The sequence below is a fragment of the Zootermopsis nevadensis genome, unplaced genomic scaffold, assembly GCF_977971745.1.
Source record: "Zootermopsis nevadensis isolate Lab colony 2312 unplaced genomic scaffold, Znev_1.0 Znev_ptg000026l, whole genome shotgun sequence".
NCBI lineage: Eukaryota > Metazoa > Arthropoda > Insecta > Blattodea > Termopsidae > Zootermopsis > Zootermopsis nevadensis.
In genome coordinates this window covers 148439-175611 of record NW_028259158.1, presented here as the reverse complement: position 1 = coordinate 175611, position 27173 = coordinate 148439, and the positions used below count along the sequence as shown (strand labels likewise).

The 27173-nt window shown below is 42.1% G+C and overlaps 1 protein-coding gene across 3 annotated transcripts in view; it reads right to left on the bottom strand.

Moving 5' to 3' along the window:
• Positions 1-27173, bottom strand: part of LOC110836404 (uncharacterized) — a 343621-nt gene that overhangs the window by 229209 nt on the left and 87239 nt on the right. The window contains exon 1 of one of the 3 annotated variants that reach the window (XM_087356221.1): positions 19013-19534. The exons of the other annotated variants lie outside the window; for them this stretch is intronic. Within the exon in view, the coding sequence (XP_087212347.1) occupies positions 19013-19050 (38 nt within the window). The 5' untranslated portion in view covers positions 19051-19534. Of the gene's footprint in view, positions 1-19012; positions 19535-27173 lie in introns of those variants that run through there. 3 annotated transcript variants of the gene reach the window in all.

Here is a 27173-nt window from a genome sequence, read left to right as displayed (position 1 = left end):
CCGGGGTCCTTTCCCGGGGGTAAAGCCGGCCGGGGCGTGATGCTGACCGCTCACCCCCATCTAGTGCCGGGGTCAAGGAAGAAGGAGCTATACCTCCACTCACCCCAAACGCCTACATGGCGTATAGTGGAACAAACTTTACTTTTTACTGGGAAGAGTGAAGTTACAGCTCCGTGTGGCGGCAGATTTTGAAGAGAATTCAGATTTAAGCTCCGGCCGTTTTATTCCCGATCCTGGGAAACCCCTGAACCCAGTCAGGATTCGGCGCAGAGAAGTCCGTCCTCGGTCGAGAATTGAACCGCGGTCATCCAGTGCGTAGGCAAGAGACGTTCGTCAACAAACAAATTTCCCTCTCAGGACGCCCCTCGTTGACTACGGCCAGTTGGAACCAAACCATTACGACAATTAAAATGGTTCGGAGGGACAGACAATTTGAAAGTTTCGAGACAGCGGGTGGGAACTCGCTTCCTGTGTTAACCAGAGGAGGGAAATTTTCTGGAACTGACAGCTGATAAAAGGGAATTAATTCCCTACGCTCTCATCGGCACAGATTTCAGAAATTTTGTACGTGAATGTGTGCAGTCCCTGGTTTCTGTTTCAAATCCCTAACAACGACGTACAAGTTCATTTGAGGTAACAGAATTTATTTACGTACGCCACTGATGTTCCCTAGGTAAAAATATTTTCACAGGCAAGGAAAATGCGAATCGAAATTCTAAAACGTTATTTACGGGAATGGCTGACATCTATTACAACAGATCTCAAGTCGCAATTTGAATCCATTGATCAAAGATCTTAAGAAGCTGATAATTGCTCACTAGCTCTGCAATGTCAGGCTTTGTAGGAGGAGGTAAGAGGTCGTATCAAAGCATTTCAATTAATTTAAACGGAATACGACTTAAGAGTTAAGCCAACTCTGGGTGTTACTCTGCAGTGCCAAAGCTGGAACAAGCAGGAGGGTCACGTTAAAGACAGGAACTAGCGCAGAACATGATGACAAATAAAGCTATGACCACTTCATCGCTACAAACGACATATTTCGCTTCATAACATGTATTTACCGACTGGATTTATATGATATTCCAGAAGACATGGAACAAACGCGTTCTGCCATCTCTCGTCACTTACAGATCGTAAATATCCGTGGAGATTTAACGGCTACACCCGTCTTTAACCCGAGGCTTGGTATTGGCGATTCACAGAACGGTGTCATATTGAAACGTCCGAAGGCGACAGGAATGGAACAAGGGCGTAAGTCCGTCTGCTCTAATTAACGCTATTATGAAGTCTTATCACGCGTAATTAATTGATTGACAGATCGGTGTTTCACCGTCCGGGATTCAAAGAGTAACTTTTACTGGTGTTCGTACACAGCTCTTTAGCAGAAGCACACAATTAAAACTCTGAATAATAAATAACATGCTTTTCGAATGACTAACTTTCAAACGCCGAACACATTTGGAACTTTCGATAAGAAACAGGGTCCATCAGAGTTCTAGTTCTGAATATTAATGGCATTAAAATGTGATATTTTACTAAAAAGTGGCAGTTCTGAAGTGTGCACGCTCTTCCAGAATGTGGAGATACTGAACGAAAATAGAATTTCAGTTATTTAATAGCGGTCGTGGGGCATTAGAGTAAGTAACGTTGAACAGGGAGACATCTAGCGCGAAGATAGGACACTTTGGTATTATAATGTAATGCATTTTGAAGTATCTTTAATAGCAAAACTTCTCGGAAGAACTTATGATACAAACTTTTCCTTGCATTTTCAATCTTTATAATGCGACCAGAGAACATAAAATATGTTCCACCTTCTTGTCGTTAGCTACAGCAATTTTCAGCGTACAAAAATATCTTACACCTATCTGCACCGCTTCGACAGAAGACATTACTTCACGACTTAAGCGTATGAAAGTCGATATCTCTAGCTCTCAGCGATGGTATCTTATTGTTAATATGACGTTTCGATATTTCTCCGCTGTGCAGGAAGGGATACTTCGGATAATGGCACAGTTGGGATCTGCAATGCCACACACAGGATGTAAGAAGCCGAATTAATCCCGAAAGTGCTATTACAGAAGCCTTCTTGTATAACAGGGATGTGTAGTTTTATCGCCGCGGTGAAGAACACTATACGAAACACACACGAAGGTTGCAGAAGTCGGTTGCGGGCCACTGAAACCGATATCAGATTTATCAAGGTTCAACTTGGACCTCATTTAGAGCAGCATTAAGAAATAAATCACGCTTCGCGTAATGTTATAATCATTACATGTGTAATGTATATAAAGCAGTCGGTGCCACTGAAACTAATTGGTTCGGGCGAGACACGCCAAGGGTCCAGTCACTAGGACGGGAAGGGCAGGCAGGCCCTTTGCCTCGTGATGCCTCCTTCCCCGGCACACTCTGTGCGTTATTACCGAGGTTACGCTAAACCGTGGCGGAAGAGAGGAGACGCTCTACGTCTGCTGTCGGAGCAGATAAGGGAGGATGTGGTAATGTGGCTTTACATTACATGACCGAATTTTGATATGCGTCGCGTATGTAGGCTGCGAGGCTCAATAAATTAGATTTCAGAACGTGTCTCGTTTATCTGGAGAGACAGTTACCATGGTAACACAAGACGGGTTACGCAAAGCAAGAAAATGGCTACCGTCTTGCTCTACATCAATACCAACACACAAAAATATAAAATATCATATCACTTTCGAATTGACGAGGCGAGAAGCAAAAGACTGGGGCAGTGTGCACTTCACAAATCAAAATGGCAACACTGACATCACTTCTTTTTTAAACAAATTATGAGGTCAAATTTGCAACCTTGGAATTGGAAAATATCTGCGTCTAAAAATATGTTTTTTTTAAAAAAAATATTCACTGGGTCGATCTACCCCTGTAGAATTCTGTTTGGATGATTTATAATCGAAGCATCTGGTGATAGACTACATAATGAGAAACGAGTACAAATTTTTGCAAAAATCATTAAGGAAAGAAAGCATTAGAAGACACAGTAATGGGCCACCAGGTTCCATAAACGGCGGGTAACTGCTTGACTGAGCTACTATCAGCTTCCCACGAATACTCTGTTCCATGGAGTTTTATCACTGCCTTTACAGGGTCTCAAGAGTTAAAACAATAACAACAGACAGAGTTGCATAACAATAGTGAAGTTTAATTGCAACATTTGGTTGTGTACTTGCAGTCTGTAGAACAGCAGAAATTAATTAACGTCTGTATCTGAAAAGCTAACGCCATATAAACATGAGTGCGGTGGAATTAACAAGTAACTAGTTCCAAAATGTTATCAGCAGAAACACAACATATTCACAAATAAAGTTCTATCACAAACAATAACTTGACCGCTGCTCGTAAATGTTCGTAAAATCCAAAAATTAATATTTAACAGTGTTTATCAGCTTAATAGAGACCTAGTATCAAAAGTATTGCACAGCATTAACCAAGTGATTGTTTTCATGGAGAAGTGTTGTGTTTTCTTTGAAGTAAGAACCGTGTTTTGAGTAAGATGATATTACGTAAACACACGTAGGCCTATAATTCGTTAGTTTGAAAAGTGGATGAGAGAAAGTAACTTTGAAGCCACTGTAGTCAAACAATGAAAGAGCCATTATCGTGTCCCCGAATTAAATAAAGTTATTACCAAGAATTACTTTACAATCGTCACCATTAATATCCGCTGTTAACACTGTTCCCAGAATATTTTAATTCTTCCATTATGTCGTATGTTTATAATCTGCCTCTACAAGAATCCTGAAATGACAGCGCAAAGTCTGTTTCCGTTTCAGCTGTTCTTCACACGAAAGGGAATTTCCCCGTCATCAAAGCAACTTTCTCGCTCGTCACCAAAAAAAAAGTCTACCAAATAAAATCCTATTAAGTGTCGAATTCAACGACTCGTAAACAAAAGACACAGACGAGAGAGGGTTTGAAGGGGGAACCTCTGTTGGTCGCTTTCGATTTCTGCAAAAATACGTCAAACGGCGTATTACTCCTTCACAGTTTCAATGTAATTAATTCCCTGTAAAAATTGCAATATAAAATATCCCTGCTCACTTTCTGAATATTAATAAAACCTTTCCTCTGAAACACGACGTAAAGAATGGCAGACGAAAGCAGAGCGGTTCCATTACTTCGTATGCCTGCACATTTGCAGCAGAATTTATCCTTCTTTGATTTCTTAGTCGCATGAAGCAAGAAGGTCACCTAAATAACGTTTAAAAATTCAGTTCATACCCCAAAGAATACACAACGCGTGTCCCCCAACTCACAAAAAATTAACACTGGATACAACTGTCATGCGCTCTAGGAGAAGCCCTTTACAAGAGACCACAAGCACGCAGCCTCACCTGCGCGTGCCCCACTGTTTGTGCACCTAACACACTCTGACGTAATCGTGCCCTCTCAAAGACTCCCCCTCCCCCTCCCCCCAGTGGAACACAAACATCGCAGACCTTGTACTACCTGCCTTGGATATTATGAGGTCAATCAGATGGAATCCATTTGAGTCCAGTTAAAAGTATCCATTGTGGATGTACGTTCAACATGTGTTCTGTACAGTCAGCCTACTCTCAGTCACGGCCCCTGGCAACATCTTGTACCATTAGCAGGATCGGGACGGTCCCTGATTTTTCTGAGCAAAAGACAATGAGAGAACTGCCTCTGATCGCTAAACGAAGAATGCGAACTTCGCTTCAGTGAAGAGAAAACCTCTCTAGGGCCCATCTGCTGCAGCTGTAATTAGACTGACGGGGATATCTTTCTTAGAAGCTAAATCTAATTCCGACAGTAGCGACGGACTATCACCGGTTTCCATGGAAACGTTCATAAGCCTCGTCTCGCAACTTGGAAACTTTCTCAAGTGTTTCGTTGTACAATACGACAATACCTAATTCTGAGAAATGAAAGCACGACACTCTCAAGAAGACTTTTTGTGTTTTATTGTCAAAGTTTAAAACTTGCTCTTATGAAGACAGGGCACTTGCTTTACATGTTCGACAGCGGAGGATTTACTTCCACGCCGAAATTTCAAGCCGTAGCGAGTAACCAGACAGATGACAATCGTTTTACAGCGTTGTCCCTTTTAGACACCCCTGCCCTGCATATCAGAACGCTAATGCACCAAATTTATCAGTGACCTTACAAATGGATGACACCAAAGGTCGTGATTCGCCACTGCCTTAGTGAATCAGGCCCAAGTTATCACTTGTTGATTGTCAATTGACTTTGAATGGGAGACAAACAACAGTCCACGTGTTGCATCTAACGATGCGAACTACGGCTACCGATGGGCCGCGTGCCAGCATCGGTTCACGAGACAGTCTACAGCAAAGCAGGTTCGAGCTTAAGTGATCTGCACGCCTAGAGACCGCGCTGTGCGAGCCAATTGTACCTTAATTCTTAATTGCTTTATTTTATATAATTAACAGTGATTATATTTCATAGTAAGTTGGAACAAAATGAAATGTATTATATTCTTTTATTTGGCTCCTACTGCATTAGAATTAGAAACATAACACGCCTTCACACGTGACACAGTAACTGTGACGTCACCAATACCGGAACCACGTGATGTACCGACTGTAATACGTATCAGTGTCTGGTTTTTGAAGCCAATCGTCCCACAAGACAAAGCAGTCAGCAAAGATCAGCGCGGAACGCCAGATAGTATCAGAATCTTTGAGACATGGTCACGAAATGTCGCCCATTTTGTTATGCAAAGAGACGGTTCACTACGATGTTCAAAACAGCCCACGAAATTGAGAGGAGGGGGCCCAGTCCACACACACGCACGCACGCAATGGTAACACATTTCCATTTAATAACCAGCCGATAAACGAACACGGTGAAATGGACACTTTTGAAGCCCGTGGCGTTCAAACGTTACCTGAATGTGTAAAAATATCTTCTCATATATTCATGATATAGGAAAAAGAATGAAACGAAAGTTCGTACAGCCAACGTTCGTTTCATGAAAGGTTTTCAAACGTTGTGTTTTGTCTCGAGGGAAAAATTACAAACATTATCGCGCATCCATTGATACTGTGTAACTTCGGAAATGTGGGTCTTGTTGACAAAATTAGATCCACCGGCTTTGAAGCTTTAAGTTCGATAGGAATATTTTATTCAAAATCTGCGTGGACGTGATGACAAACCCCACGCTCTAACACAATGACGTGACGTTATTTACGGATTTGTGTCCGTTAATAGAACATTAAGCCCTAGTTAAATCTAGTTCATTGCATCAACGATGTGAGGACTGAGATAAATACCACACTAAACAGTTTTATAAAAGTCACGTTAGATAAGGCAGCAAGCCTTTTGGCTTCAATCTCTGACCGTCTTTACCACAGCGGAAGATTACGTATGATTACCGGAAGGCGGGAAAAAGTTAATAACAGCCGCTCAGCTGGTGGAGAAACACACCGGCAACGCGGAACTCGAGAATTCATTACCGACGCAGTTCTGAACTGAAAATTATGTTCGTGCGTTCCTTTCACTGGATTAAATGTTCTCGGAAAGAGAAAATACGAACCACTGAAATAACTGTAGATGCAGTTTAATGGCAAAATCCTGTGAGCTGATTTCTCTGCCTCAAGAGTTTGTAAGTTCAGTCTCGCAATGGCGCTCTGTTCTTTGAGATTAATATACTCAAAGCTCACTTCTAAATTATAAAATATTGTTTACGTCACAACACAGAAAGAAGAAACACACACACACACACACTAAAATTGATTTTTAAAGAGTAAAGTCAAAATGTAAGCATCGTGACACGGATTCTTAACCTCGACACTAGATGGAGCTTCAGGCTTCTGCAGTTTTATTGTAAGGGAAAAAGTCAAAGGACCCCATCCAACAGGAGGTTGGGTTGAGCCCCAGAGGCAAAATAGAAAGAAACAGCTTGCCCCTGTCGAGATTCAAACCCCGGTCTTCCAGTCGGTCACTTAACAACTAACTAAGCGGCACAGCTTCTATGTACACAGAATTTAACAGCTGCATGCGAAGTTGTATACAAGGTGTTGGTAATTACCGGCCCACTCGATGGCTTCCACGCGTTACCTAGGAGACGAGGCTCTGTTAGCCAAGGTGAGAGGAAGATCTCGGACAAGGACCGTGCTGTCTTATTTGCACTGGTGCAAGAGAGTCTGCATGTGAACTCAATGTTTACTTCTGTAGTCAAACGCCATATGTGGACCCCCAAACACACGTGTTGCAGTTTTTATGACTTTCTGCCACACGGCGCTGGCAGCGCGCAAAGCCTCCAACTCAGCCTCTTCTCGAGAAGGGAACGAATTACGTTGTTACTACCAGCAGCATTATTAACACTTTTAGAATTGGGAGAAAGACAAGGGAAATCTATTTCAGGATTTGTTCTTCCTCAGCCACACTTGAATTAATTGGATCATCGCAATAAATCCTGCTGTAAGAAGCTTAATAATTTTTGCCCTCGACATTGTTAGGGTGATAAGACATGGCTTAAAATAATATAAAATTTTGGTCGAAAAACTTGAAGAGAGAGAGAGACCTAGCAGTAGATGGAAGTTAATTACATCTGAAAGAAATCGGTTGTGACGGTGTGTATTGGATTCAACTGGCTATGGACAGAGATCGCTGGCCAACTGCTGTTAACACGGAAATAAACATTCGAGGTTACGTGAAAGGCGAGGAACTTCTTTACTGCCTGAACGACCATCAGCTTATCAAGAAATAATCTGCTTCACGAAGCCGAAGAGAGTATTTACAAATGCCGCCCTCCTTCAGCAGAGAAACATCACAACTCATAAAGTTTCTTTGATAAGGAAACGAGAGGACACAATTCCTACCAGCAACGGCAGATTCTGCACAGACTCAAACGACGTTGCACATGTAATCAATTACGAGATCAGCTTTCGCTCATTAAATATACCCGTGCTAGAAATTTACCTGCTAATTAATCTTAATACAAGCCTGAAAGTTAAACCCACGACGTTCATGTAAAATGGTTCGGAGTGAGGCCAGCAGATGGGGCGCGCTACAAGATAACAGGTAAATATAACGTTTCTTTGGCTTAAGTCCTTATCCCAAGTCTTTTACTGTTTCTCTGTCGAGCAAAGAAACTGCTTACTGCAGTCATAAAGTGAATTATAACTTTCTATCTAAATATTACCTCACAGAGGGGACACACGTAAATTAGACAGTGCAACGATGCACTACGAAATTATCTCCACATCCGCGTATTTGTGCAACGACGAAACAGACAATTTCGTTACATGCAGAATTCTTATTTTCATCATTTTTAAAGCTTATCTGATGGATTTGAACATCTTACAGATGCTCATAAACTTGGCGTAATCCCCCATCCAAAGTTTCAGGAGTTAATTTTAAATTTGAACATCCGAGAGGGCCTAATACATGAAAATTTGAAAACGAAGGAGTTTCACTGACACGAAGATGCCTTGTCGCACGGATATCTGAAAACAAATTAAGGTTCAATGTTGGTCAGTCCACACGGACCGACCCTAATTCGTAATTTTATTTGCTCTGTGCTTGTTTCCCAAAACACTTCCCTGTCACCACGAATTTGCTCTGTGTTTGTTTCATGGCGTCTTCTGAAAATGACACGCCCATGGTCGGTCCAATACGGAGACAAGTGGATCCAATGAGAGATCGAGAAGAATCTTCTATGTTTCAAAGACTGAAATCTTCCAATGACATTTCGTCGTTTTATCAGAATACGCCTCTGACTAACACAAAATTACAAAAATAATGTAATCGTTTCGACAATTCCTTTTCTACGCTCATATATGGAGCCAAAAATAAGTCTGTTGAGGGCTATCGACGTTTCTTCATACCAAATTTCACAGCTGAAAGCGGATATGACTCAAACGAGCTTCTTAAAATACCACCGTCTCTTAAAATGAAATTAATTTTCGCCTGAAAATGTAACTAAAGTTAAGCGGGCGATAAACCACAAACATGTGTATAATATTCAAGAACTGTGGTTTGCAACCAGCTCAAAATCAGTTTATTCCTTAGACGTTTGAGCCTAATTTCCACATTATTTATGCCATAACCTATTGCATATTGCTTTGCGTTTCAACCAGTCGGAAAACCTGAAGAGGGAAAACGACGTCGGAGACCTAGAAGTAAATGGGAGGGTAATATTAAAACTAATTTACTTTCTGGGCTAAAATGAAGTGGATCAGGACGGCCTCTTGTAAACATCGTAATGAACCTTCGGATTTAATAAAAGGAAAATAATTTCTGACCACGTGAGCTACCATCGGCTTCTCGAAAAGAAATCTGTTCCGCCCGTCACAATGTTTACCCTTGAATCCACTTACAGAAGAGGATAACCAAACGCATTCAAATTTGCGTTAATAATCTCGCTGAAGACCTCGCTCCAGACACGAGGCAGCGAGGTTCTACCGGAGCAGATCGGGTATCATTTTCTCCATCATCGTCCTTATTAACCTGGCTACGTCGATTTTAATTAAATTTCACGCCAGTGTAAAGCGGTCCTCGCTACCAGAGAACGAGCAAATTAATATCACACCTCTAAACAGAAGCCTTGCAAATTGCTTCATTTGCAAGGCACAAGGCGACGCTTTGCCATGACGCAGAAAAGAAAAATGCTACCTCTGAGTTATGCTGTTTTCACGTGAAATGCCCTAACGAAATATTTTGTCTGCCCGTGTGTTTATCGAATGTTTGCGGACTGTGATACGTCCCTACTTAAGATCCAGCTTAAATTCTAATCTCATGCGTGCTTACTACATCTCCGTTCGGCTTTTCTAACCAAAAGAAGTCTTAACATCTGCTTCTCGAAGAGCACGTGCCCTACGGAGCTGACTCCAACAAGCTGCGAACTGCGCCTTCATAGGTCAACAAAGGAACACGCACAAAGTCACTATTCCGCCGATGTAAACGCTAATTATCGTAGGAGTTCAGAAACTATGAAACAACTCCAAAATGTACGTGCCGGAGAGGTTTTTTAACCAACCTCACTTCCCTTACAATGGAAGTGACTAGACCTAATAAAAACTTTGTGGACTTTATCTGAAAATACGGAGAGCCCAGTACTTGCGGGCGAATTTTAACTTCAAGGGACTTTCGTAAGTGATGATACGCGGTGCTTCCAGCGTTCTACTTTAAATTTGACAAAACTGGCTTTGACATCCGTGCAAATATTAAAATTGCCTGATAACATAAAGCGAGCGAGTGAAACGTATTGCTCTATTTAAAAATAAATATTTTGAGGTCACAAACCTGAAACCTCACTCTCTCATTTAGCTTATCAACCCTGAGGGCAGTCAGCAGCAAATTCTGATCTGAGAGGACGTTCGTGGGTTATTTAACGACGCTCTAAACGACAGAGACTACTTAGCGTACACGAATGCGATGAGGGTGCCATTAAGCGTTAATTACGAGGGGGCGGTCTGCATAAAGACAATGTCTTGACAGGGGAGACATCAAAGTCCTGATTCACCACACGGACCTAGGTTCCGATCTGCTGTTTCTTGAATAAAATTTGGATACGTGCCACTGTGCTAACCTGTGCTTGATTTTATCGGCTATACGATCCGAGAAAACCATGAAAACCTTAAATTACACGTCCCCGAGGTAAATACTCGAACAGCGTCGCTTCGGAGCCCTTAAAAAGGGCTTCCGAAATTTAATACATACAGTAAATAAAAGAAAGGACATTGCAAAGCGAAATTATTGATGCTTTAAGACTCTGGAGGGAGAAAATACGAAGTAACTTACGTCTGGAAAGTAGCTTAAAATGGAGGGAAGAGTGATATTACAAAGGATGTTAAAGTCACAGAAAGGAAGAACGTTAAAAATTATTAGTCCGAGAAAATAAATTTTGGTCCTTTAAAATGCACGCAGTAAGAATGGCAAGGCTGAAATAGACAACAAGCCAGGCGCATGCAGTCCGTTCGTCAGCTGTTAAATAATTTATTTTATCGGAGGTACGAGACGAAGTTAAACGTCAGTGCACTGAGACGACCCCTATTTGCGTGACAACAGAAATCTGTCTATATTATCAGTGAAAACATAATTACGGGTGATTAAAAACTGTGAATTTGCGATGTTTACGAAGGTAACAAAAAAGTTTGGAATAAAAGGAAACAAATAAAAAAGGCACGAAGAAAGGCCAACGCCCCGAAATATCTGACCAGTAATATTGCCAACAAACACGAAGGTATGGCTTTCATAAAACACGATCTATATAAACTTTACAGGTAACCCAGTCTTTAAATAAGCCGTAGCACGAACATTTATGAATCTGCATATTTATTAAGACAATTGCTATTATTCCCCTTCGCCAGTCTCCCGTCATCCACGCCGCAAATTAAACTCTCGCCATTCAACCAAAATCCTGTGGACACGGACCTAGGCTTTTCGTGGTTTGTCCCAGTCTCTCTCTGATATTCCTCTGGCATTATCCAAGAGAAAGCAGGCAATAATCGATTCGCTCCGAATTCTTAACTCACAATGTCTGCTCCTTTTTGATCCTACAGGTAACAAAGCTTCTTCGTTAGTAAACCGAGAAGATAGGATAAGACAAGCGTGCTGTCTGTTTGCAAGATTCATTTTAATACGGATGAAATTAAAGCCACCCTCGGCTTTAGCACGCCATGGCGAAGAGGCAAGACTGCAAACATTAATCTGAGCGCTAGATGGGCTGAGAGGTCAGACGATGGCGTGATGCTTGATTAATTCGAAAGAACTGCAATTCCATTCCAAATGCTGATACAGCGACGTAACGGTCCCAAAGGAACGCGGATTTAGCATTACGGCGAAAAAGCCTGAAAAACCTAGTTCTAACACCCGACCCCATCCGCTGCTACCAAACTGCCCGAGCATAAATTTAAACAAATAAAATATATTTCCACAACTAATCTCAGCGGGATTCTATTTGACTTTGGTTTAAGACAACTTTTTCTTCTACTTACAAAATTTGTCGTTAAAAAAACTCTGCGGCTGTTTCAATTGTAAGAATTACATAAAACAGAATTTATGAGAAGGTTCCCAAACTGTCACAGTTCAGAATTTCAGCCAAATGATTCACTATCTTTCACTATACATACTTTCACGCACAAAACACGCATTTCGCAAAAATTCCTGCCGTCAGACGCGACATTTCTGATAAATAAAACAGAGTCGAACCCACTGTTTCAACTGAAGCAGAGCGTGAGGTTATTTTTTTATAGAGTATTAATGTATGTTCACGTTTTATTATAATAAATTTATCAGTAGCTCTGCATTGCCAGAAACTGAATAATAACCCATTTATTATTACTCCATGCTAATAACGTATAAAACACAGAAATTGATCAAATAATGTTCAGAGCATAATTCAATTTCCCCCCCCCCTCTCGTCCAAAACAAAATTAACATAGCCACACTTTACAAGCAGATCACTGAACTGAATACCGCGTCGAAAAACTGCATGGGCTTATAATAATTCCAAAGCGAATAAAAATACAAAGTGAATTCTGATCTGTCCCTTGAAATATTAAAACGAGATTGTAAATAATGAATAGTTTGCAGCAGATCAATGAAAAAAATGAACAAATATCTGGGATGGCGTGGATGTGGTATAAAAAATATTATTATACATCGCATTATAATACAAACACAGATGTTTGAGTTCATATTCGGCGTGTTTGATGTACCGAACAAAGTTCGTATTGCAGACAAACTTTCACACAAGAATAAACCAAGGATCGCAATCAAAGGCTGAGGATAAGAAAGCTTAACACCCGACGTCTGCTCTGTCAACGTTAACTGAAGTTCGCTCCGAGTTCAGGAACCACTCGTTAAAGATAAAGACGTTTAATTCAAACAGCAGCTTAAGTGGCTGGCAGAGGAGATAATTTGAATGAAGTCTGTAATTTTCTCTGACTGGGATCGCTCAAACGAAGCGAACGAATTCAATTTCACGCCACACGAATCCCGGCTCGTGCCTCACAGGTTGCATTCAGCAGCCTGGAAGATAGGCCACAGTAGTGACATCGTCTCGGGTCCACGGGAAGCCAGCGATGTCCCCTGCTCTGAGTGACTCCAATTATAATTCCGCAGAACACAAATCCTCTGCCTGCCACTGATTGCCATCCTGCCATTATCGTTACCCAACGTCTGTCAAAACAAGCGTAAAATTTTTTACAGCTGAAAACCAAGCAAACAATGACTTAGAGACACGAGTCTTTTGTTAAGTGATAAGTGCATGACTTACCGAAAGACGCAAGGCTTCACTGCGTTCTGTCCGTCACATAACTTTGTTCATTGACATGGATATATTACGTACGATTTCGCTTAATAGCCCAATGAGTTTTTTTAAAAAATGACGACAGCCACCAGAACAAAAGAGTGTAAGCATTCAAGCGATCCTTACACGCTCCTTTAGCTAATAACGAAACGTCGAAAACAGTCTACGCGTGAACTTACTGACTGGTATGCAATCAAACAACCATGGGCCAAACTTTGCGCTGTGCAGCTGTCGTTTGTTTCATTCTGTGGCAGAACTAAATACGGGCACATTTTAATCACAAAATCTTAAATGCAGATGTGAAGATAATATTAAAAATTACTCAAGAAAGTCTGTATAGTGTAACATCCCGATGTGTTATGCTGATTGTTGGCTCATCTGTCTTCACTAACTAGAACAACATGTTTCGATCCAATGTGGACATCATCAGGCTCAATTCCCTGCCTTTATGTCATTGTACTAAGGACCGTATCTTTTCCTGTCCATGTCACTTACGATTTAAGAAACATGGGTGTGGAATGGATTAATCTAGCTCATTGCAGGATCTGGCGGCAGGCTGTTGTGAGCACGGTAATGAACGTTCTGCTTACATACACGACAGCGCACTTGTGAATAGCTGAGCGACTATTAGCTTATCAATAAGAGGTCCGCTCCATGCACATTTTCAGTATCCTGCCAGGCAATGTTCTTGTCGATTCACAGTTATGTACAAGCAGACGCAAAAGATTTCGTTACGGTTAAACGAGGTCCCGATACAATCGCAGCTTCAAAAGGTTTGACACCGCAGATGCAAAAGGGCGAGATGATAAAGTTTCTGCTACATTTCACCGCTCTTACTTACAAAGCAAAAATACTTGTAGTCCAGTCGCCGTCCGGTCAACTTAACTTACTCGTCCGGAAACAAGGACCTTAATAACACTTTGAAGCACGAAGCACGTCTAAATAATACTTAAAAATCCAGACCCTACCTCAAAGAGAACACTCAGGTCAATTGGTCAGTGCTGTTCCGGGATGTAAGAGTTACTTACTCTGCGAATCATGCAAACACGTATGTAAACTGTGGATAAATCACAGATTAGCCCAGCTGAGTGACTACCAGTTTCTGACGAACGACTCTGCTTCGTGGAGTCAGTTGTCATCGGAACGTAGACTGGCGCTGTGGTGGAACTGGGCTCGCTGTTTGTTCTTGTTCCAATTGTGGTCGGTATTAAAGCACTCATTCATCCCACTTTATTTTTATTTCAACGAAACATTAAAATTACGACCCCCGGTCTGTCTCTCTTTTTCATATTTAATCTTGCTTTCTGGCTAACCAGAATGGATTCCTTTGTTTCAGCATTGTGCGTGCGTGCGTGCGTGCGTGCGTGTGTGTGGTACGCCATTCACTCTGCCCTATTAGTTCTAATTTACTCACTCTCTCGCTCTTTCATCGTCCTGTATCCATTCGCTTTTATACATAAAGTAACCAGAATAATAATACACGAAGCATGTTTCCCGAGTAAATAATTATTCCTTTTGACAGAATTCTTCTGTTATCACACACTGTTCAAGCGATAAAATTAGGCTGACGTTTGAGGTACACCTGAACACTTAATGAGACCACTGATTAAGTTCCACTCTCGTGTTTTTAAAGTTTATAATTCTTTTTATTTCTGTAAATCGAATACGCTACCTGTCCATTGCAACCGACGCACAATTTTTCTACCCCATTCAGCGGCGGACTATTTCTATAAAATTCCACTCTTTCCGCTTGTAGCTATTTGGCTAAGTACGCGGCACTTAATAATTTTGTAACGCAGCTGAGCGACATTGGAACGGCCTGTGAAGACGTCATGTAAGGCAGGTTTTATCTCACGTCGTATGCCTCTGTTTTATGCATATTTCTATCCGTACTCAATGTTAAACTTGCTGGATAAATTCAGTTTATACGCAAATTACTGATTTACAAAGCCATTTAAAATGGTCCATAAACGATATTTCCATTTCCTTATATACCGACATTAATAAAAGAACTATTTAAAAACAGTACCCTGAAGATGGAGGGACGCGTTCCTCCGAAATGTAGGCCACCATCTACAAGTTTACATGGTGTCACAGCCCACATTTCTACTGAATATGCGTTAAGTGATATACATTTAAGAAGTCAAGGGCAAACTATTAATGGTATCGAATTAATTGACCTATAAAAATCTACATACGATGTAAATTTATTGTGATACAAAATCTCCGGCCGCCTGCACCCGATAGTAACACTTTGCGTCCAGGAATGTTGTGGGAAAAAAAAATTTCTAAACCTACTGGACTCTTAAATTTCCATTAAGCCTACTCTGATAAGGGCCACGTGTGTGTCTGAAGTAGCAGTTTGCGACACATTTACTTAATTCCACGACTAAGTGACGTTTTCCAAACGCATCAAATAACTTAACTACAGGGCGTTCTTTCGCCTGTCCTCATTTATTCAGTTGCCGTGGTAAATTCATCCCCTTTGCGCACAGCCTGTTTGTCTCACTTGGATCACTCATTCTTGAAAAACTGATAGTCGCACAGCTGTCAAGAAATCCCCGAGTTCGATGGAACCCAAATGTTCTTTATCGTGTTCACTGAATCCTAACCTGAGCCACGTATTTAAGACTCACTTTAAAATTAGAAACCATTCCCATCTACACACAGGCATTCCAAATGGTCTCTTATAATAGGGTTTCCCAACTAAAATTCTACAAGCATTTCAAGTTTTCCCCTCACGTTTGATCCTCCTCGACCATAACTGATGAAATGCAAAGTAACACAGTCTCCAATACCTTAATATCCTTTCGTGACGAATACATTACTTTAACCGCAATGGTTTGCTTGATACGCCGTCCATCGATCAATAACACCAGGTTTAGTTTAAATTATTAGCACTTTAGCGGCAAACAGAAGTCCGCGAGTCACAATGTCTAGAACTTCAGGTATTAATTCATATTCAATATGTATATGTAGGACAACAAAGTTCAAGGTCATCGGAAATAGGAAGCATTAGGGTTCTGAAACAGGCAGAACAAAATTATAACCCTGTCCTCGTCAGAGCACTGTTTCGTGTAGACCAGGTACACGTCGCCCTGCTTCCTGAACATCGCACGACAGATGCCCCGTCCACGCCGTCGTGGCACCCTCTGCCGTCATTAGCACAGCGCAGTTCCGCCCGCGTTTGTTTGTAATCAATACCTCGTGACTTGTGTCACCCTAATCAGTCAAAGCTACAACCAGACATGACCCCTGCAAAGCTGACCTGTACCCTCGCTCTCCATACGAAACGTTGGTGCAACAGATACGCTGTACATTTGTATCCAGAAGTATCAGGTTCGAATTCCTGTTGGTTTAAAATTACTTTCCTCAGGAAAATTATTTAAGATTGCTTTCAAGTACGTCATTTCCGCCACCTTCCAAAGCCTCGATATTCTCATGATCATGTATGCGTCTGATTCGACGTTATATAACGTCCGCAGTTGAAGAATGTCGTAGAATAAACCAAAAATTGGTTAAATATGTGTCAGGGGGTTCTGCGTCGCTCGTGGTTACATTTTGTTTTGGGTTCAGTACCATGGAGCATCTCAGCTAGGGCAGAACTGATCAATGACAGGTTGTGTTCCTTAGGACTGTCGTGGTATCTTCCCAAATAACCAGGTAAAACGCCTCGCGGGGAACTACAGATTCCTCAAGACTTACTTCGCTCTGCAACGCACAATAATTGCGCAAATTTTGTGTCGATGTTCACAGGGACCAAAGGTGTGAATTTCGAACTACATTAATTTGTCTAAGGCTGTGAAATTACTTTTGAACCCACTCGTACGAGGCGCCATCTAAAAATGTGAACTACACGTCACACGATTGATGAAGCTTGTCAAATTTCGTTGCTACAGATGTTAAATAATTATAACTCAATTTATTTCCTCAAAGCAAACATTTGTGAGTTCGCTCAAAAACGTAAATTCAAAACCTAACGCTTCGTAACGCGGGCGCAGTCAGAAAGCTCTCCCGCTCGATAGGGGCTACGCGCTACAAGAACAGACCATCTGCATTTTAAACCGTGAACTGCTAGCAGCTGTCAATGGCTCTGCTTACAAAATGCAATCAACTTATCCTTGGTCCTGAAATTTCTGGCTGGTTTTACGTACTCAAACGAGGAGGAACGTAGGGACGTCGGCATGCTGTAAGAGCTAGAATATTCGATCAGTGAGTGAGTGACTGAGACATCCACTTCAACTAGAGACAAATGACTGGTCGTAACCCGCAAACACGCGAGACTCCAGCATGTTTAATCAACCGCTTAACAAATCCCGATTGTCTGTCAATTTAGCTACCCTTCCCACCCCATCGGTTTCCCTGCCATCAACTTAACACACGTGTTTTTTGTTGTTTATTTAACAACGATTTATCGAACGTCGCGGTTAAGTGATTGCGCTCAGAAGGGCTTTGGGTCGGCCTCGAAACAGACTTAAGCATTTCGTAGTTTTCCTTAGTCCCTCCAGGCACAAGCGGGAACACTACCTGAAATCAGGCCATGACCGCTTCCTTCCATATCCCTGCTATCCGTTATCACTCGTGATCCTGTCACCAGGCGCCGTGTAACCTTGAGTTGCTGACAGATTAATAAAAAAATAAAAGGATTGCAAAGACATACTCTTTGGAGTACACAAAACTTCCAAAGGCGGTGACGTCGGTAGGTTGCTTCGTCGATAATGTTATCCGAGGTCGTTGTCGAGAGCCAACAACGACCTTTGTTGCAACATGGGTTTCAAAAATTATCCCCGGTCGCGCTTTGCATAATTCCTATTGAAAGCGAACGACATAAATGAGTTGTTGATCACGCCAGAGCGTAACAAACACGTAAAACGCGTTTGTATCCCCAGAGAACACGCAGAATCAGTCGATTTTTAAACAGCGCACTGGAGATGAAAGACTCTTTGTTAGTATCTGCCACAAAACGAGAAAAAAAACACGAAAATCACCCGTGGGGATAGCTGGTCTACGGGTAGGGACCTCCCGATCTCAAAGCAGGAGTACCTGCTGACCAATACTGCCACACCCGGACATCCTTCCTTTGAGGAACTGCTTAAATCAAAATAATAGATTATCTCGGAATGTTGTGAGCTCAAAACTTAGGAAATGTAGGAATCCCACTGAAATGACGAGACTCTGTGTCTTGTTAGTTAACTACTCTAAGAGATTTTGCCACCAATTTCCCGTCTAAATGAATCAGCAGCACCCACGATACGTGGCATGACATGCCATAACTTTACTTTAGCTAAGAATACTCCCTTACATGGAAATGCATGTTTAAACAAATCATCTCCAGTCGAGGTAGGAAGGACTCCGTCAGTCGTGACGGGGTTCGAACGCAGTACCTGCAAGGCCGAGTCACATTTGTGTTTTTAGTGTAAACACGCGACTCAACTGAACTTGCCTGAGAAGTTGGAGTCTGTGTAAAAGACAGAGCAGGGCGACTACGTATTTGTTCTCCTTACGAAGCAATTTCACAAACTCGGGGTAAATGTTACGACATCATGACGTTACGGAAGGTCACTTATTGTAATGATCTATTCCTGTCCATTTATTCCCACTTAAAATAGAGTGAAGAATTGATTATATCCAGGTCAGAGCTTCGCATTTAAACCACTCGTAATGTGAGCAGTCGGGAATCAAACTGCGATGTTTTAATTAAAAACCGCTTAAGTTACCTCATCCAAACTTACTTACAGTTCAACTGCTAGTTGTTGCTGCTTAAAATAGTTCATGGCCACTCGACCATTGCTCAATTTTAGTTGCCGTCTTGATCTTACCTTGCTCCGGTAGATCGTGTAGAATTGTGCCTGTCCGGGTAACGAACTCGGTCAAATGCGGTGCGTAAGTTTGTTTAAAAGTGACAGCACCACGAATGTTTTCTGAAGTTCGCGTAACATCAAAATACAATATTCAACGCGCACATTACAACCTTCAAAAACAAAGCTGACACTTATGCTTACACAGATATTAAAAGAAGTATTAACTATTACTACGAATTGTAAAAGTATTATTGTGTATTACAACGCCAATAGAACTGTGAAAGTCTTTACACACGAAGAAACTTAATTGAACTGCAATCTACAAAGTGCTAATGATTATGGTATTATACCGTATCTGCGCAAAAACGTCATTTCAACGTCAGAAAAATTGTGTAAGTGTAGGCATGTAGCAATACTCGCTTGCCCACAAATCTCGTACGCACGACCTGTAATGCTATCGGCGCACGACAGACATCTGCCAACGGCACCCCGAGACATTACAGCCGAACATTCCCGATTATCCACGGAAACGTGCGAAGGGCGGAAAGAACGATATATATAAAGGGAGATAGAAACACCCCCCCCCCTCACAAATTTCTTCTTTCAAAAAACTTTTCAAGAACGTTACATTTTATATCTTACATCATCCAAAAAAGAAAAATAACTCAGAAATCGCGTGTATATTTGCTGGTAAATTTAATATTCCGGGGAAGTTTGAGGAAATGCCTGCTTGGCTTGCTTACCTGTATTTAGACCTCGTCTTAAGGTTACCTTAACAAGCAATTTCGGTGAGGATGGATACCAGCCCAGCCCATGCGATCCACATCCCGAGGCTATACTTTGAACCGAAGCAATGTAAAGTTTCAGTGCACGCAGAATTTCGCATCCAAAGGAACGCAAAGCAGCTCGAGGTGAAGTTGTCGCGTTCCCTGAAGCAAGGAACCTCTCCTTTGCACTTTCACGAATTTAAGAAACATTAGCCTAAGTACAACGCTAACCAGCAGTAGGCGTGGGTTAGGGCGGGGTACACAACGAATGAATACAGAATTCTGCCAGGGAAGTCTCTTGAAAAAGCCTCAGTTGCAAGACCTAGAAGAAGATGGTAGGATAACAACAAGACAGATCTCACGGGTCAGGTGGTGAAATTGTGCAGGACCGAATCCAATGGCGGGCTATGACACCAGTGGTGTCGCGATCCATTTATCAAAATAATAATCATTTGGGTGTGTCCCCAGTACATACGAAATGGCTGGATTACGCACGTGGAGGCAACACCGGTATTTCTCTGGAGGGACTGAAGAAAATCACGAGACGGGCTGCGTTCGGGTCCTCCCAATTATGAAGTAGGCGTGCCAACTGTTAAAACAGCGATGTTCTGTCAGTCCAGTTCTCTACAGACGAAACTGGGTTCATCTGAGCAACAAGTTCCATCTGGTACGAAGGCTCGTGGAAAAAGTCAAATTAGTTCAGAAGCCGCGAGCCTACAAGATGACCTAATGTTTCGCTGTCCCCCAAAAGCACAGTAATTGCTACTTTATTTCAACATTAGCCATTCGGCATATAAATAAAGAATTTTGTATTAAATTGGGGGGGGGGGTCTTTTGTAATGGAGCTTCTGATAATTATTTGGAGTACAAAGGATCAGCCACACGTGAAGCTTTAATTACTGTTTCCAACACTGAATGTTCGTCAAGGATAATCTCAAATTGCAACACAGAACAAAAATGATCTGCATCATTTTAATGAGTTTTGAGCACGACGTGAACGAGATTCACCGCGAAAGTTTGGTGCTAGGGACAGAGACACTGCAAGCGGATTTTTCATTCTGTGACCTCCCGCAGCCCTCACGAAAGAGGGACGTAATCTGCTGTCTGTCTGCCAGCATTACTCAACTCGACAATAGCTGGACGGATTTGGATGAAATTTGGTATGGCCACTATGCCGCTGAGGACTACTCTACAATCACACTTTCTAGTTTCCTACATTCCGAAATACCAATAGAGAGGTCGAACAGAATGTTCAGGTTGTCAACAAGTCACTCTTGCACTAATGTGAACGAAAAACAACTCGTGGGTTGGTCGTGTCCGTCTGTCTATCCCACCGCAGATTCAGTTCCATTGTTTGGTAACAATAGGTTTAAAACTCCCATTGCTGTAACCAAGAATTGAAACAAAGGGAACTCGGATCACAGAACAAAAAGTAACAAACTTCATTGTTAGAAGACATTGTTGCGTTAGAATGATTCGGGTACGGTTAGTGCAGAAACGAACAAAAACGTAACAATAAACTTTGAATGACATTAGTGCAAGAATGTCTTGGGGAACAAAAGTGAACCGGTATCTCACTAGCAAAAGAACGACCTACGTCATGTGGGGGTGACAAACGCCTTTGAAATGTTGGTGTACTCCAAAGAGTACGCCTTTCCAAACTCGTTCTACGTCCGTGGAATCTGCGTTCCTCGCTGAGAATTGGTACAGGAGCCTCGAGATTTGGTTCAAATGAGACTTACAGAAGAAATTAAGATGGCTGCATTCTGTAACATACTGACCGACGTTTCAGAGGAACTTACTGCCTTCATTTTCAGGGACTGATGATGGAGTCACATACGTTCCAGAAGACAGCCATCTTTACAGAATTTTCAGTCACGTAAACATTTAACGCACGACGAATAATTTCTGATGTTAAACCTGAATTACGTGGAAAATGATTCCTATAACTGATCGATAATACGATCTGCAGATTTCGGAATGCGTTCCCAAGATCTGTTTGCTGTCTCGGAGATGAACGATCCTGAGGAACTAAGTCAATTTAAATACATACGTTAAAACAGCCTCACACAAATTGTCCTTAACTCACGACGTAACAACTTTATCATAGATACAGCGCTGGGTCGTGCTTCACAAAGGGCACAAACTCTCCTTCAAAAGTCATTGTCCTATACCGAAGAGACTTTACTCGCAAGGGGCTGAACCCCTTCGTCTCTCTCAGATGACCGGATCAGACAGTACAAAGTGACACGTGCAAGGTCCACCCCTGTTCAGTTATTCCACGCTCTGAGCATCTAAAAAGAGAAGACCGAATGAAATCCATTAATCCATTAATGAAAGATTTCCGGTAATCAAGAAGGTCAACGCACTTAACGTCCTCTTTGAAGCCACGTCGTAGTTACGAGCTGTTCTCTAAAAGACTCCCGCCTCTGTTCCTCCGTCCCTGGCATCGAGACGCCTTGTGTTTTCTTTGAAGTGGTAGCCGAATTTTTAAATATTAATCAGATTAGATTGGTCCGTCAAATGGTGGTAACTCCCTCTGCTGTCGGGGACATTTTGAATTCTGGATAAGTTTGATGAATGTATTCTGAGATTAAAATCTTCATTATAAAGTAAGTTATTATTTGTGGTGACAATATTTATACCGAGAACATCGTATTTCATTACCTTAATACTTAAGGAAAACGGTGATGTGTGAGCTGACAACTTCAGTTAAGTAGAAGTTCCGCATCCCGCACATTTCTCTCTGTTAAGCCGTCCCTGTGGCAGGGATCGTTAGTAGGACGAGGAAGACACGCGCTGATGAGGCCAATTCCTGGTACACGAGCAACTGGCTTTGGAAAAAGTTTGGATCCAGGAAACTGTAATCCGATCTTCTGTGTCGTGTTTGAGGTTCTGTTTGTCTTCGAGGTCTACGAGAGGAGATCAGGCGGTAAGTCTTTGCACCGGGGCCGTCGTGGTCAGTATTCGTACCGCGCCCAAGAACACAAAGATACAGGAACTGCAGATTATGAAATGAAGACGAGTGGTAAACTACGAACACTCTCTGGACCAGGGGATAGAGCGTGCACCGAGTAATACAGACAGACAGACAGACATGCACAAATGAACGTGAGCATTCTTTTGTACGCCACGCCGACGCGTTCTTCCTGGTACAAGGGGCGATCTCGGCAAAACGATTTCTAGTCGGGTACGTACATCTAGCTAAAATATAAAACAAATCGTGAGCTCAACTAAGCAAAATACCACGAAGACGTATGGGAGACTGAAGATCTAACTCCACTCATTATCCTCTGAAGTCGACGAATATCAGTTCTTAGATTCACGCCCCGGCAGCTTTAAACCTCGATAAATATTCGACAGGAGGCCGCGTGGGCCTCAGAGGCGGCCTCGAAACAGTTACAATAAAATGGGGGATCGGTTTGCGGGACGCGATCAACCGAATAAACTGAAATCAACCATTTCGACAGTCAGCGCTTCAACTCCGGGGCCACTCTGCGGACTTACATCAAACCTGGCATGAAATTTCTGCGTCAAAATAATTCAGGAAATTTACTTCTATAATTCAGAATGCTTGGGAAGGATCGAAGGAAATTTCTCTCGTAAATTTCCCTTTCAAACCGATGTCAGATTCAAGCAGCAGCCACCAGGTCGGCGCTGCAGCTCGGTTTGTCCTGACATCTTCTGGATTTCTGCAGAGAACCAACAGGTTGTCCCTCAGTAACGATCGTCATTACGTCAAGCGTGGTGAGATCTCAGAGTCTCACGGCGACGAGATTGAAGATTACTATCCACTGGGATGTTGCCAAGTTTAGTCCGGTAGACGTTTGTCGACGTTTCAGGGATGCCTCCTGCCTCACGGCGATGGGTCTTAGTCATCTTTCTGATGACTAAGGCAGTAAGTACCTCTGAAACGTCGATAAACGTCTACCAGCCGGGTTAGTGAAATAGTTATTATTCTAAGGATCGCAGTACACGCTGTGTGCAACAATTCAATAAAAGTAAATATGAACAATGCAAAGAAACGTAAAAGTAAGAAGCTCTCATTTCTCTCGATAAAGGAGGCGGCTGCAATGCCAATCGTTCTCAGTTCGTCGTTAGTGTAATTTATTCAGCGCACTTGTACATTCATTTTATTGTCTAATTGCGCGAAAGTCTCGTTTTTTTATTGCGTTAATCACGTGATCGACTTCCTCCGTCATGATGCAGTTTGCAGTAAGTCGACAATGAATTATACATTTGTCTTAATTAGAAATTCGACCTGTTCTCGGTCCGTGCTCGTGTGACGTTTCTAAAGAAACATAAAGAAATTACAGATGAAACACGAAATAATTACGTGTTGTAAATTACAGGGAACTCGGAGAAAAATACTTCAGCATCTTGAACTCAGTTAATATCAGTAAGACACAATCGAACTTACTGCATAATTTTCTCATTACAGTTGCCGTCTCCAAATTGCACGCTTCAAGGCCGCGGAAGACTTCAGCCACGCCTTACCGCGGGCCACAAGTTACCAGTACAGCTTTTGCCACGCAGCGAGTTCCGATCGGTCCTCACTCGTCTGGGCCCCGCTGTTCGTGTTACAACGGTGCACGATTTTACAGTGACCTTGAAAAATACAATTAGGTGACGGCTATATAGTTGCCATTACACGCCTTATCATCAGTATTTATTACTTAAATGATTTCCTTATTTGTGTGACAATTAACTACGTATTTATAATACTAACTTCGTGTCAGTGTGAGGTACGAACTATGGAAAATTATAATAACTAAACTCATTAATATTCTTACAAATTGCAAACTCGTGTTCCTGCCTAAAGATGGGAAGGAAAAGCCGTTTCATGCTACCATCTTTCAACAGATAAGGGACATGAATGGATGGTTCCAAACACTGCAAAGTTGGCAGCAATGTAAGGCCTGTCTGGTGCTGCCACCTCTCAACAGAAACCGCTTTAATCTTGACCCCAGATACAGTTCGTTCATTGCTGCCATCTGGTGACAAGAATAGAACTACATAATTTAGTACAATTTTAGGTTCTCATTTCGGTGACTTTGAAGATGACCGTGTGGTGTCCGGGAAACGTTTTTGCTGCCTCCATCACCAGGGAGATGAGTGGTCATCATCGCTCTGACGATGGAGGCAGCAAGAACCTCTGGAACGTCTGATAACTTCTGCCACATCACACGGCGCCACAATCCATAAGATTGTGATCTTCATTCGTTTAAACCAAAATAAGTTAAGTCTCGCTTGATTAGTTTCGGCAAGAAACGTCACGATAAGCAAGCCAATGAGTTTCTTAATATTAATTAAATACGTCACAGCATAATGAAGCGTTTATCACACGGACATGAAGATTCACCAATGAATCCCCGAGTGGGAAACACAGGCAGGCTTTTAAACAGACGGATTCGGAGATACGAAGCCGGATCATTTGAATTAATTAGAGCTGACTTATTTCTTCACGTGAGTCGCATGCAGGGAAGAATGCTAAAAGCGTTTCCTTTCGTTTCAAATTATCACTTTCCTTCCATCTAAACTTAGGTCTCCCAAACGATCTCTTCCCTTGCGTGCTACATTTCTCGCCTGACTCAATCGCGAACAAACATAACAGGACACTCCAGGGCAGCCACAGAGCAGGCAGCCCGATCGATGACACTTGTTCATGTACAGGACCGATGGGCAGTGCTAGCAAAGGGCATGTGATGCGCGCAAAGAGGAGACTGAGCCCTAATCAGAGGTTGCAAATAGCCCCCTGCCATATCGAATGCAATGCACAGTGAAGAGACTTTTGAGACACCTGGTGGCTAAATTAGACATGTTTTACAGGGGAACAGGACGGAGCAGAATGCCTTGGAAATGTAATGCAAGACACTGTGTGTTGAACTTGATTTTTGTCCGAAGAAAGGCATCCATATTATCGAAATGATAATTTATTAATTATTTATAGAACTAAGCATCAGGGCAAATTATAGAATTGTATTCATGCAATTATTGGACACTATTATGTGCGTCAGCAGATGCCGTTTATAAGAAGTCTTCTTAGTTAAATTTCTAAAAAGAAAATTCTGTTTAATTCCCGTCTCACAGCCTCTGCGTGTTCTGTTGATCCATTTTTAGGGCTAATTAATTAAGAAGTCTTATTATATTTCAGCTAAAGCAGCCGCAACGGACAGCCCGCCTCAGGCTCAAGATAGACTGTCCCGCGCATCAGTACGTTCCAGTAATTTTAACTGCAAGCGAGTTTATCAGTTTCCAGCTCCGAGACTTCTAGGAAATTGAAGCTGGAGTACAGGACTAAACAGCGAACGACAATGCCTTTCATTAGGGCCTCGCTTCGCACGGAATACTGTCTCAAAATAGCATTATCTCTCCGAAAACTTTTTCTATTCAAAACCTCGTACAAGATAATGATCCGTTTTACGAATAAGAAAGTAGAGACATTTGTATTGTGACTATCAAGCAGAGAGGAAGACTGTCCTCGAAGCTCGTCTAAATAGTTTAGAATCCAGTCCCTACCGCATAGAAAACACTGCACTTCACCATTACAACGATACACTGGTTAATGTGTTTAAGGAAAGAAAATCCATTTTTACGGTAAAGATAACACGAAACCCATAAATACAAAACGCAGAGTTTCTGACTGACTCTCAAAGTACACGGTACATATAATTACCAAAGAGCTTTAAGGGGTTAATCTAGAGAGCGAAACAAAAAATCTTTAAAATGTAAATGTTGTGAAGATGAGAAAGATGAATTAAGATGCTACACCACTTGTCAAATGAGGCTAAGTAAAATTGATACAACACATAAGTAACAACCCCACGAAGCATACTCCTTCTTGAGAAGCTGACAGTCGCTCAGCTGTTCAATTCGGTCCTCGCCTTCTCGACGTGATCACAAGACCACAACAACTGGACACTATCCTGAGCCAGATGAATCCAGTCCACAACTCACACCCTGTTTACGAATCTACGTATTTTAAATGCATTTTACACTTAACCCGTATCGTGTTTTGTTCCGGCAAAGGCCAGCGGTTATTCGGTCCGTGAGGGCATTTGACGTCTCTGACTAGTAAACAGAATGTTAAAGTCGCATAGCAACGCGCTGTTCCGTTCACCGCCACACAAATGTTCAAACTGGTTCAAATCGGCAACTCATTCTGATTTACAGCCCTTTTCGGTGGCTGTTCGAATCACCTGCGGTGCCTGAAGAAACCCACGAAGAGCGCGTCCTGGCGACGGAACCCTCAGTGAGACTGCACACTGTCTGTCGACTACAGCGCTAAGTTCGCGCTGCAGGAGGCAAAATGAAACGCTGGTTTCGAAA